Source organism: Sardina pilchardus, chromosome 1 (genome assembly GCF_963854185.1).
Source record: "Sardina pilchardus chromosome 1, fSarPil1.1, whole genome shotgun sequence".
Taxonomy (NCBI): Eukaryota; Metazoa; Chordata; class Actinopteri; order Clupeiformes; family Clupeidae; genus Sardina; species Sardina pilchardus.
In genome coordinates this window covers 42,267,333-42,279,627 of record NC_084994.1, presented here as the reverse complement: position 1 = coordinate 42,279,627, position 12,295 = coordinate 42,267,333, and the positions used below count along the sequence as shown (strand labels likewise).

At 41.1% G+C, this 12,295-nt stretch overlaps 2 protein-coding genes and 1 long non-coding RNA gene across 3 annotated transcripts; all 3 read left to right on the top strand.

The window, feature by feature from the left end:
• Positions 1–1,063: 1,063 nt before the first annotated feature.
• Positions 1,064–3,056, top strand: LOC134079039 (B-cell receptor CD22-like). The gene is made up of 5 exons (XM_062535211.1): positions 1,064–1,067; positions 1,394–1,606; positions 1,812–1,955; positions 2,046–2,303; positions 2,791–3,056. The coding sequence occupies exons 1-5, from the start codon at positions 1,064–1,066 to the stop codon at positions 3,054–3,056; spliced, it is 885 nt and encodes a 294-aa protein (XP_062391195.1).
• A 210-nt stretch (positions 3,057–3,266) lies between these two features.
• LOC134075737 (uncharacterized) lies at positions 3,267–3,901 on the top strand. The gene is made up of 3 exons (XR_009938463.1): positions 3,267–3,353; positions 3,525–3,579; positions 3,675–3,901. It is a non-coding gene; the product is annotated as an uncharacterized LOC134075737 (long non-coding RNA).
• Positions 3,902–5,600: 1,699 nt separating this feature from the next.
• LOC134079030 (apolipoprotein L6-like) lies at positions 5,601–7,832 on the top strand. The gene is made up of 3 exons (XM_062535198.1): positions 5,601–5,743; positions 6,441–6,522; positions 6,610–7,832. Exons 1-3 carry the CDS (start codon positions 5,601–5,603, stop codon positions 7,510–7,512), a joined length of 1,128 nt encoding a protein of 375 aa, XP_062391182.1. The 3' UTR covers positions 7,513–7,832.
• Positions 7,833–12,295: the final 4,463 nt, after the last annotated feature.

Below are 12,295 nucleotides of genomic sequence, written 5' to 3'. Positions count from 1 at the left end.
GCGCTCATGATTGTGGCACAAATGTAACGCCATACAAACAGTATGATGATTGTAAAAATGTATTGTACATGACAAATAAGTAATGATTGTAATGATTGTACATTTCCATTAGTAATTGCCATTTCAGAATGTCATCTCAGCTCAAGGATGTACCAGCATAACTTAGGTAGGACATTGTTGTGATTCAAATTATCATGTTGTCTATGGTGTGATGTGATGAAATGATGTATTTTTGACTTGGTGTTTTGCAGAAGTGGCAAAGCCACCTCATTTCTCTAGAATTAGTTCTTTCTTTTACTTGTGGTATGACAATCACAAAGACTCTCAGTTCACTAATGGCCATAGAGGGACCAGCTAATAGCACAGAATTCTATGAAAGGCATCAACTGCAGTTGCGGAGTTGATGCCTTTTCTGCTCTTACAAATGCACAGCACCAGCACAATAACATCACAACGGTAGACTGGATTGTACTCTCTATGATTTCAGACAGAACAAGATATGCTTTTTAAGGTGTTTTTGAAGGTATTTTTGGTACATTTTCTCCTACATCTAACAGGTACTGTATATGCAGAGTTACATACAATTCACACAAATAATATGTATGTTTGTGCATGTGGGATTCATACAGGAAATATATATTGTTTATTAGACTTGTGCTTCCTGTTGAATTAACAAAATCCGGTCAAGTTATTATTTGATTATTTGTGTTTGTTGTGCATGTTTGTCATCTCCAGAGCATTTGTTGTGGTTGTGTTACAGTGGTGCAGTGTGAATGGTGTGTGAGCTACTCCTCTACACGAGTCTGTGGTCTTAAAGGGGCATCAGTGGTCCTGCCCTGCACATACCAGTATTCTCATGTAGACACATATCTGGGAGGAGAGTGGTATGAAGAGAAGAGTGGGAGAGTCATAAAACACAGTCACTCTAATTATCCTGACTGCAGGCTGAACATAGACACACTTTCAGAAGGAGACTCTGGTGTGTATCAGTTTCGGTTTTATACGGTCTTACGCCTGTTATGGATAACAAGGAAACCTGGAATTACATTGTTTGTTACAGGTAATGTGTAAGGGCTAGAAATCATTGTTTCATTATTACCTCCGCCAAAGAGGTTATTATGTTTTCATCAGGGTTTGTTTGTCTGTCTCTGTTTGTTTGTCTGTTTGTTCGCAAGATGACTCAAAAAGTTATGGATGGATTTCGATGAAATTTTCAGGGAAGATCTGAAATGACCCAAGAAAGAAACAATTGAATTTGGGAGTGGTCCGTATCACCGTCTAGATCCAGGAGGCGGTTATGTTTTTGCTTGGCAGAGGATTGCACTGTCTGAGTGTTTTTCTAGTTTTATCTGTATTCATTATTTCAATCTCACTCCTGCCTAACCATGAACAGATCTGAGAGTAGAGGAAGTTTCTGCACAGGAACAGAATCAGACTGTAGTGACCTGCAGCACCTCCTGCAGTTTGGATTCTGAACTTGAATATGTCTGGCACAAGAACGGACAGATTCTACAAGACAGAACCACAGCCTCCATACCAGTCTATGAAGTGGCCAGTTACTCCTGTGCAGTGAGAGGTCATGAAGATCTACGATCCCCAGCAGTGTGTGAGTACAGATCACCTTCAGTGTCTCACATCAGAACTTCTTCAGTTCTACCTGAAAAAAATCAGAGAGCAGAGACATTGAAATAATTGAATCCAAAATTGATTTTATAAAGTACTTGGTTGTATTTCCTCCATATTTAACAAACAAAAATGTGCACGTTTAACCTGTAATTTAATGCAAGTGTTGGTGCTGTGTGTGATTGTAGGTGTTCCAGATAAACTGTGCTGGGGTGTGACCTACTCCTATGAGAATATCTGTGTATTAATGGGCTCATCAGTGGACATCAGGTTAACAACAAAAGGGGGGCAAAATTACTCTGGATCACCTGGCGTCACCATTTCTGTTACAGGTAAATTTGTACTGAAGCTTAGTACAGTTTAATGATTTTAATGACGTTCATTTACATACTGTACATTTCATTGTATTGTGTTTATTCTAGATCTACAGGTGTGGGCATCTCTTCATACAGTGAAAGAGGGGGACAAAGTCACCCTCACCTGTAATACTACCTGTACTCTGAGTAACGACCCCATCTTCATCTGGTACAAGAATGGGGAACCTGTGACCTATAAACGCTCAACCAGAGACAAAAAGCTGCATATAAACCCAGTCAGCAGTGAGGATGCAGGCATTTACTCCTGTGTTGAGAAGGGACATAAAGGTCTCTCTTCAACAACTTTCTCTCTAAATGTCCGATGTAAGTAAATATGCCTGAATGCACACCCACTTCACTTAATGTTGCAGTCGGTGATTCTGATGAGAGTTTGTTGATATTGGAGCTTAACCAGATACTTTCTAATGAGGACACACGGTACTAAAATAATCTCCCATAGAATGTCGGGTTCATGCCCGTCGGGCTTCGGTCGGGTTTCCATGCTCTATTGCACACACGCATAAGTTGCAATGTGCCCACCGAGTGGAGGGACTTGTCTAAAAGGACTTTTGCCGCCAATCAAATTCCAACCCACCCCTTTCGAGCCCCTGAAGGAATCTGTTGATTGGTTGGCTGTTTATGGTTCACTCACCTGTCACTTGTCCCCTCAAAAAAAAAGTAGTTTTTTGTTTGTTTTACGTTGTTCTGTGATGTTTTCCCTTGCAAGTTATTATCTCGCCTTTCTATTTTATCACAGAACTACTTTAATCCTGCATGGTTTCTTATCATTAATTGACACATCTTATAACAGACAAGCCAAAGAATGTCCTTGCGTCCATCACTGCCTCTAGTAAAATAGAGGAGGGCAGTTTAGTGACTCTGACCTGCAGCAGTGATGCCAACCCACCAGTGTACACCTACACTTGGTTAATGAAGAATGGAGTTGAAGCTGTGAGGGGCACAGGGGAGAGCATCAGCTTCAATGTGACCTCTGATACCAGTGGACTTTACTACTGTGAGGCACACAATGAACTTGGCTCTCAGATCTCTTTTGAAGTTGCAGTTCAAACAGGTTAGTGTTTATATGATCTGTGGAATTAATAACATGTCTTTGTGGCCAAAGAGGTTGTTACTACTACAATTCTGCAGTTGACTTACAAAATTCGGAGGTAGATATGACTGCTAGAATGTTATATTCAGTCAATTGCGCTTGTGAAGTATATCTCAATGCAGTTGATCATTTTGTTTAATTAAAATGTATTTAATCTCCCATGATAAAAATGTCTCTTTAGATGCTGATATCCTCTTGCCAGTCATTATCACCACATTCATCATTCTTGGCGTCCTGCTGATACTTGGAATTGTGCACTTGAGGTGATTCAACAAAGTGTACTTCCTCTGAGATCATTTAATGCCCATCCAGGCATGACATGTAGAACAGTTACAGCATGTAAATATGGATCATAAAATATGACCAAGACATGATTAATATTTTCCCTGTATCATCAACTAATCATGCATATGACTGTGCTGCCTACAAATCAGGGAGAAGATTGCTGAAAGTACAGCAGACACAAGGGCCCCAAATGATACCACACAGGTGAGGAAGTTGGAGCTTAACTGTTGTGATCGTACCTGTATCTCCACATTAGACACACATCTGTCACCTTCTGTAATCATCTATTTCCTGATCAGAGTGACTCAGGTCTCCTGTACAGCACCATCACAGCAAGAGCCACGACCTCTGACCCCACACAGAGAGTGACCTCATATGATCAAGACGACATTCAGTATGCCAGTGTTCAGATCAATCCCTCCAAAAGACAGGAGGTGCCTCTAAACTCCACTGTTAACACACTTCTGACATCCACACTGGACAACATTGTCTACACTTCAGTTCAGCTCCTCAGAGGGAGTGCTGCCGCCAGGTGGGCATTTCTGCTCATTACAACTTGCTGCCTAATCGACAGTCTGTGCAGGCCTTGTTTAAGTGCTCATGATTACTGTAGGACTGTCTGAACATGAGCTGCACAGACAAGCACAGTATTCAAGGTCAGGATGACAAGCAAGCAGTCTTAATGTGCAGTGTTCCCCCCTCATGTTTAGCAGAGGGTGGCACTGTGTTGCTGGTTTCCATCACAATCCAACCGTCTTTCTTATTTCTCTGACTGTGTTCTGCTGTGTGTGTGCAGAGCTGTGGATAGCAGTGAGATCTACAGTGCAGTCCACAAACCCTGACAGAGGGAAAGAGCCGACCAGAAATACACTGGTGATCTCATCATCAGAGCACAGCAGACATCTACATGCTGTACAAGTTCTTTTTTGGTATTTAGTGATGTTATAATCTAGCCTTCTAATCAGAATGTATAGGAGGAGACGATATGTCAGTCACCTGAAAGAGATGAATGTCACTGAAGAGTCACTGAAGAATTCATGTATCTCCTGCTAAAATCAATTAAATGATTTACTGTGAAATTATTAAATCGGTGTGCCATTCTTATATACAAGAGAGATATGTATTTGGTGAAAGTACCAACACTACTTTTGAGTTTTCCAGTTTTGCTGGTGATGTAGTGTATGTTGTCTTACTGGCAGATGGCCAGCCTGATAAAATTTGAAATTCAGGTTCTGTAAATATCTCCACAAAAAGAGGAAGCCTATGCTACTCTGACCTGGAAATAAGAAGATTTTCACAAGTAAGAATTTTTGGTAACACTTGACGGGGGAGTTTCATGAAAACATTCATAGCTGACATAAACCGCACATAAAGCATTCATGACTGTTTCATATGACTCAACATTCATACCAAAACCTTTCAGGAATGTGGAAGACAGAATGATGACAACTTGTCAGAACTCAAGTCCAACAATCGCGAAGCAGCACTGCCTAAAGCAATAGCCTAATTAGCTTGGACACCAGACTCTCTGACTTTGCAGACACAATACAACAATCCAACAAGTCAATTAACTGATTCAGTTCAATATTGCAAATGTCTCTTTAATTTGTGCCACCCCTGATAAGTGAGCATGCCTGGTGCACAAGAAGCACAGTACCCCCAGTACCCCCAACTGAATATGAAGCTTATATACCAATCAGAGTTTCTGTGCCTCTCACACATTACACATGCCCACCAACCAAAAGGGGCCAAGTCAAGGAGGTTGAAATGAATATAAAAAAACAGAGATGTGACAAAATGAACTGTCCACAATTTGTGTGGCTTTTGCGATTAGGTAGGAATTGCGATGGTCCTTGTGATTATTGTGCAGCTATTCAGAATGCTGAGTGGAAGGTGATGGACCATTAAACTCGACTGGAAGGGAAGTTTAGGACAGGGAATTACAGGAAATTCAGATAGATTTAAAATGTGCTTTCCACTTACAGATCTGGAAAAAAAAACATTAAGACTGCTGCACATTTCTGATGTCATCCTGGTTGGTGAATGACATTCAAATGAGTTGACGGTGACATTCAAATTTGTCTCTTAATTTTGAATATGACTGTCAACTCATTTGAATGTCATTCAGCAAAGGCTATATGTCACTCAACGCTTTCACAGATGACCACCATTTGCCCAGAGGAGCTAATGCTGCAGATGTCCGTTTGTCCATCAAGGCTGCAAGGATGGCTGTTCCTCTTGTTATTCACTTCAAAAGAGACAACGAGGCTTTCTTCCTCCCCAGCCTGAGAAATGTGGACGTTTTGACATTCCATCTGAAGAAATACATTGGCATTTCAAAGCAGCTATGTGAAAGGCTGAAGAAAAGGTCAGGTGTCAAGTAATGTTAAAACAATACATGTTTAGAGATTTTAATTATATTTTTAAATCCATATAGTTGCAGGAGTAGGGATGGAGTGGACTTGGGAAGTGTGTCTTCATATTCTTCCCAGGTGGCAACACCACCATGCAGTTGAACTGGTCATTGCACAGTATGTCCATGTGTTCTAGACTGCATTAGCCTAGAAATGTAGATGCCCCTAGCGGCAGCAAATGTAATTTGGCTGGCGGGGCAGTCTAGGCACGATCCATAGAGCCAGGGAGCTGAGAACTCGAAAAACCAGCGGGCCAATCACAGCGTGTATAGAGTCGGTGGGTGGGCTTAACATAATGGTGACTGACATGCGACCAGAAGTTGCGACGGTAACGCATCTTGTTATTTGAAAACAAGAAGATGATTCGTTTAGCGTTATCCCATTGCGGGGAGGGAATTTGAAAGACAACTGTTTCTCCCACCCCTCCGGTTGAGCCCTGTCTACGGTGAGTGTCCAGACCCTACATCTTGATGTGGGTCTGGCTCGTCAGGCTAAGACTGCATACCTCCGCCCAGTGCCTCCTGGATCCAGACGGTGATCTGAATCACTCCCAAACAGACAAACAAACCCTGATGAAAACATAACCTTCTTGGCAGAGGTAATAATATTCACAAAGCTCCACTGAATTTTAAATGTGATTTACATTTGCAGAGAGAAATATCCAAACGTCTCTGAAGACAGCAATGGAGAACTCATTCAGGAAGAGTTCATTCCTGACCATTTGGACCAGCTAGTACTCTTAAGGTAAGGGCATTTTGGTATGATTTAAATCCAGGAACAAGATTTCAAATGGCTTTATTTAACTTTTTTGCAATGAAAGGGAGATATAAAGACCCCAAGGCTTTTGGTACTTTACAGGAACGACCCGCACCTCAGGTTGACATTCCTCTTCCAAGAAAAAGCTGAAGCTTTCATCGACGAGTTCAGCCAGCGCCGCACCAAGATGGAGCAGTTCCTCTCTGATCTGGAGGAGACTGAGAAAAAGCTGGACAATATGAAACGTGGTGCCAGTATCTCCAATGTAGCTGGCAGTTCAGTGGGGGTGGCAGGGGGCATATGTTCCATTGTTGGTCTGGCCTTGATTCCAGTGACCGCAGGTGGCTCCTTGGCTCTCATGACGGGGGTTGGTCTCGGGCTTGGCAGCGGTTTGACCAGTCTGGTCACTGGCGTCACAGAAGTACTGTTCAACAAACATCATGGACAGAATGTTAATAACATATTCAAGAATTTCATGGAGGATATGCAGATGCTTATTGAGATATTGGAGAAGGTAGCAGATGGCAATATAAATGGTTCAGAGAAGACAGTTGGGACAGATAGGGCAGATAACATAGGTGCTGCAGTAAAGACAGTGAGGGCTGGAGGTAGAGTTATTAGAATTGGGAAGGGCATAGATACATTAGTAGATGACTTTGGACAGGTGTTCAAAGGAAATCCATTGGCCCTCTCCAAGGCTGCACGGTCTGGCTTCATTGCTCTCAATGTACTTTTCATTGGTTTAGACATCTTCTTCATCTGCAAAGAAGGCAGGAATCTGTCCAAAGGAAGTAAAAATGAGTTGGCCCAGACCATCCGCTCCAGAGTAGATCTGTGGCGCTCCGAGCTGGAGTCCTGGTCCAGGATCTACGAGTCCTTGAAAATAGGGACCAAGAGCCGCAAGAGGAACCAGAGTATTCTGAACAGCCGTTTTAGCCCAAATGCAGTGTTTACTGAGGAGTATTAAAACTGACAGAATAGAATATTTTTGATGTCACTAATTTTATGTACTAGGAGCTCAACTAAAATGGCTTTACTGTTCTTGACCTGGCACTGGCACCATGTAATGGCACAATATTAGTCTCACATCAGTTTAATAGATCCATGAACATTGAGGTGAAGGGAAGCTTATCAGATCACCCTTTTATTGTACTGACACTGACCTTTCTCTGACTAACGTGTTACTACTGTAATTCGGTTATTACAAGCAAAATGTGATCCTTATCTAACAGCAATGTTCAATGATCTTCCGTACATTGTATGAACGTGCCCAACACATTTGTGATCACTTAGTGAGTGCTGCTCTCCCATCAGAATAACCTATTCACTTTTGTATCGCCCATTGCAATAATTTGACTATACTGTATCTAGTGTCCACTGTTTGTTCAGGTTATTGTCATGTACTCAAAATGAACTATAAGTACTGAAATTCTTGTGCTCAAGAACCAGCTCAACTTTAAAGAAATTAAAAGTACTAATTGAAAAGTTATGTTTTGTGTGTGGGGGGGGGTGTGTACCTGCGTGTGGGAGGAATGATGAAGTGTGTGTGTGTGTGTGTGTATAAGGGTGGCGAGTGGGGGGGGGGGGGGCTAAGATGTAATGGTGTGAGTGAGTGAGCGAGAGTTTGTGTGTCTGTGTGTGTGTGTGTGCGTGTGTGTATGTTCTCAACAGAGAATGTAATTATATTAGGCCTGCTGTTTTTCAAAATGATTTTCTGAAACTTGATCTTGGTTTTTAATACTGTATCCTTCCAAGAACCTGTAGCTTATGACCATGACCAAAGTTCACAAAAGTGATGTGAACTTACAGACTTACAGTATTTGTATTAAATATTAATTAAATAGTAGCCTATATGAATATTAGTATTCAATATTAAATAGTAATTAAATGTTGATACAGACACATTATTAGGCATAATAGAAAATAAACTTTTACCATGGCCAGAGTAGCCTACACATATATTTAGCATCTTCCATTTGGGGTGTAAAGCAGAAGTTTCATCACTATTCAAATGTTGATTCTTCAAGCCAACGATTAGTTTCTTTTCGACTTTTTTCAAAATTTAACGAAGACTCTATGCACAGAGGGACCAGTGCAGTGCCAGAAATGTGTGAGAGTGAAATGTTTTAATTTTGTATTTTAGCAGAAATACACACCCAGATAGCAAAAAACTTCTGGGCCGGAATGGAACGGATTGAAGATCACAGCCAGACGAACGACATAAGAGATTCCCCTAATAAATTACTAAGTCAATGGTCATATCTGGTCATTTTATTGTTCAAAACATCAGTGGAGTAGGTTAGCCTATAAGCTAAAATGTCCCAACCACATTATTTCAAAATTCAATACTAATATTTGCCCACACAAAATATAATTAAAGTTATCAGAGAATGTGTAGGTTATATCTTATATCTAAACCATGACGTTTATAAAGTCATACAATTGTGATAAGCATTAGGGCCTATCCTTAATTCATCTGCAAAGTTTTAGCTTGAATGATCTATTTTAGGAAAAGTTCGCTATAGAGACCTGTTAGGGAATACGTTTATCAGTGAATTTTATTATTTGTGATTTGCAGTAAAATTGGCCAATCTTATTTAATTTGACTATTTTGTTTGTATTTTATTTGTTCATATCTATTTCAATGTATATTGTCAGCACTTGTCAGCATTGGTTTTCCACTTGTAATGTTGACTTGCTTTTGTAATAACCCAATAAAGATCATTGTAAAATTGGCTAATCTGAGTAATGATGCAGTCTGACCCAGTTTATTCACTGACATAATTTCTTGTCTGTGGTAAGGGTGAGCAAATAGTCTCCCTCAAAGGCACATTCATCATTAGAAGAGAGGAAACAGTCATGACAATTTCATAACCCCAGCAAATCAACTAATGTGGATGTATAGCAGAGAGAGTAGGCCTAATGGAGGTCAGTAACCCTCTGAACCCTATAATAAGTCACCATCATAATAAATCATCATAAGCCATGAGTCAGCTTGAAATATGGCAAATATAGTTCATGATGGCTTTTTCTGCACAGTGGCACCTGTGTCATATGTTCTTGGCCCATTTCTACCCCCTGCTGGGCATTTTCATGTTTACATGTGCCCTTGTGTCCTCACAGCCGGGGTGAACCGGAATGAACCTTGTAGAGAATCTGAATTTGCTCTGGAGGTCCAAATTCATTTGCTCTGGAGGTCCAAATTCATTTGCCCTGGAGGTCCAAATTCATTTGCTCTGGAGGTCCAAATTCATTTGCTCTGGAGGTCCAAATTCATTTGCTCCAGGTCAAATTCATATTAGGTTAAAGATGAACTGAACTGAAATTTGAAGTAAATGTGATATAACAGATGTATTGTATTTCTTCTCATTGGTACAATGATTAAAATGGCTGGATTTGTTAAAAGGGACAAAATGATACGGTGAAAGTGGTGTTGTTGTTACACGGGCGCCGCCATGTTGGATTTCAACAACCAGCTACGTCACTGGCATGGTAGGTCAGTCTAGCGCCTATGACTAGCACTAGTTGCGCAGCATCGTAGATAGTGAGTCTGTGGCTAACAAGAGCCCATTTGGGATAACTGACATGGCTAAGGACACGGAAACTAACAGGACTTGGCCCCTGGCTGCAGTAATGAAATGTATAAGGTAACAGCTGGGGTTGAGTAACCTTTTCCCCGCAGGGTACTTTGACAAGGAACCAGCCCTCAACGCATAGTTAGTCCTATCTGCCTAAACTGGCTAGCCCTCCGACAGCCAAGGATTTCGAGTCTGAAGCAAACAAGTCAACAAACTATTTAGAGAGCTGTGCTTTTGACACAACAGGGTCGGTGACAGAAAGTCACTTTACAACATCTTACAAGCCCAAGTGGATTTTGAAAAAAGTTTCCACGAGTCAAGTGATGCTACCTTACGTGCGGTGTAGAGCAAACCACCGATGCTATCTGCCGCAAAACAGGGCGCTGAAACGCAAACGCCAGGCAGGGGTTTAGTTATCCCCAGCATGTCTACTAGGCAAAAGGCTGGATGTAACGTTGTCGTCAAAATACAAAAACGTATAATCGCATACACACACAAATAAAGCTAACTGTAGGCTTTAGCGTTCAATAAAACAAACTGACACACTGGGATAGTCACAAAACAAGCTAGCTAGACAACAAACGATCCAACCTAGGGAAAGGGCTCACTTCCAGCCTCTAAACACGTTAGAAACACGTCTTATGTCAAACTAAACAAGCCAGCACTTTGACCATAGACTCCATATTAAGTCATGACTCCGACGATATATCACGATCATAATGCGTTTATAAGCTGCTAACAACCACAGCGGGTCTGTTACACGATGTCCCTTTCTACTCACCCTGAAGCTAGCTGATGTTCACCGTCTCAGGGCAGATAATGCAGTTCAAGTTCAATTTCTGAGTTCAAATCGCAGAAATAGCTGTCCATAGTACGAGGTATCCGTGGAATATCCATCCGTGCAAAATCCATCAGTGCAATATCCATCAGCATCCACAACGAACAAATCTGCCAACTCTGCACTTGCCTACAATACATGGCAAAACTTCTCCGTGCACTCGGGTATAAGTGCAGATCTTAGCAAGCGATTTCCTTGTCGGTCAGTAGGCCTACGTGTTGGCACAAATACAATAGCTGAATGCTTAACAATAAACATAGCCTTAACTCGACAAAGGCGTCTGCCAAATCCCATAACCATAATTCAAAACAGCTGTGACATTTTGATCAGATTATGCAGCATGCCTATTCTGCTTACTGCACATTAAGGCTAATATTATAGGCTACATCAGTATTCCTTATTGACTAGCTGGAATTATTTTTTTCCCTTTCATCCTATGTTTGAAGCAGGCATACGTGGGCATATAATTGGGCTACGGTTTTTTTTTTTTAATATAGCCTATAGGACTGCACGTTGAACAGGTAGGCTAGGATGAAAAGTTTGAGAACCAGTTTCAAGAATAGCCATCAAACTGCTATATGATGACGAAATTGATCATCTGTATTTTATTCTCTCTACCCCCTGCCTTGTCAACAAAATTATTCTAGTCGTGATTTCTGTTTAATCCTGCATAATGTTGTATTATAGCGTTTATCGGCGCAAAGTGACTATAGGCGTGCGTCTGATTGTGTCAACGTTTTTTCTTAACCTAAGGGGTGCTGGGGCCTGAAACTGATCGTCCCCCATCTGGTGATAGTCAGACACTACATGCCTGTCCATCAGATGCTCAAAATGTGTAACCCATGACATTAAAATAGCTCATTTTCGTGTGTATGTTGCAGCTGTTGCTTCTGAGGCCCTACCATGCCAGTGACGTCATTGGAATTGAGCGTTCTAATACTAACAAACGCATTTTTTTTGTGTTGCTTAAAAAAGGCTATGTATTGAATTTTTTTATTCAAATTTTTAGTGCAATTTAGTTGTAATTGTGATAACCAACACGTCTTCAACGTTAATTATTTCAGTTCAGTTCATCTTTAAGGCCACTGCACATACATCCAGCGTGTTGTGCTTTGTCCAGCTACTCTGAAACCTCGTACTGCTGACTAATGCAACCTGGTGCAGCACCTGAGCAGAGGTGACAGCATAAAGCAAACATGCTGTGTATCACAGAGACAGCACAGTGTTATTAAGACTTTAATAAAGGGTTTCATCTGAGTCATAGCACAGTGTTATTAAGACTTTTCTAAAGGACTTTATCTTTATAACTTTCAGTTGATTGGTGCCCCGAGGTG

Coding starts and splice junctions, on each gene's coding strand:
- LOC134079030 (XM_062535198.1), top strand. CDS start 5,601: ATGGCTGTTCCTCTTGTTATTCACTTCAAAAGAGACAACGAGGCTTTC. Junction 5,744..6,440: donor TGTGAAAGGCTGAAGAAAAG/GTCAGGTGTCAA, acceptor TTACATTTGCAG/AGAGAAATATCCAAACGTCT. Junction 6,523..6,609: donor CTGACCATTTGGACCAGCTA/GTACTCTTAAGG, acceptor TTGCAATGAAAG/GGAGATATAAAGACCCCAAG.
- LOC134079039 (XM_062535211.1), top strand. Junction 1,607..1,811: donor TCTACGATCCCCAGCAGTGT/GTGAGTACAGAT, acceptor GTGTGATTGTAG/GTGTTCCAGATAAACTGTGC. Junction 2,304..2,790: donor TTTCTCTCTAAATGTCCGAT/GTAAGTAAATAT, acceptor ATCTTATAACAG/ACAAGCCAAAGAATGTCCTT.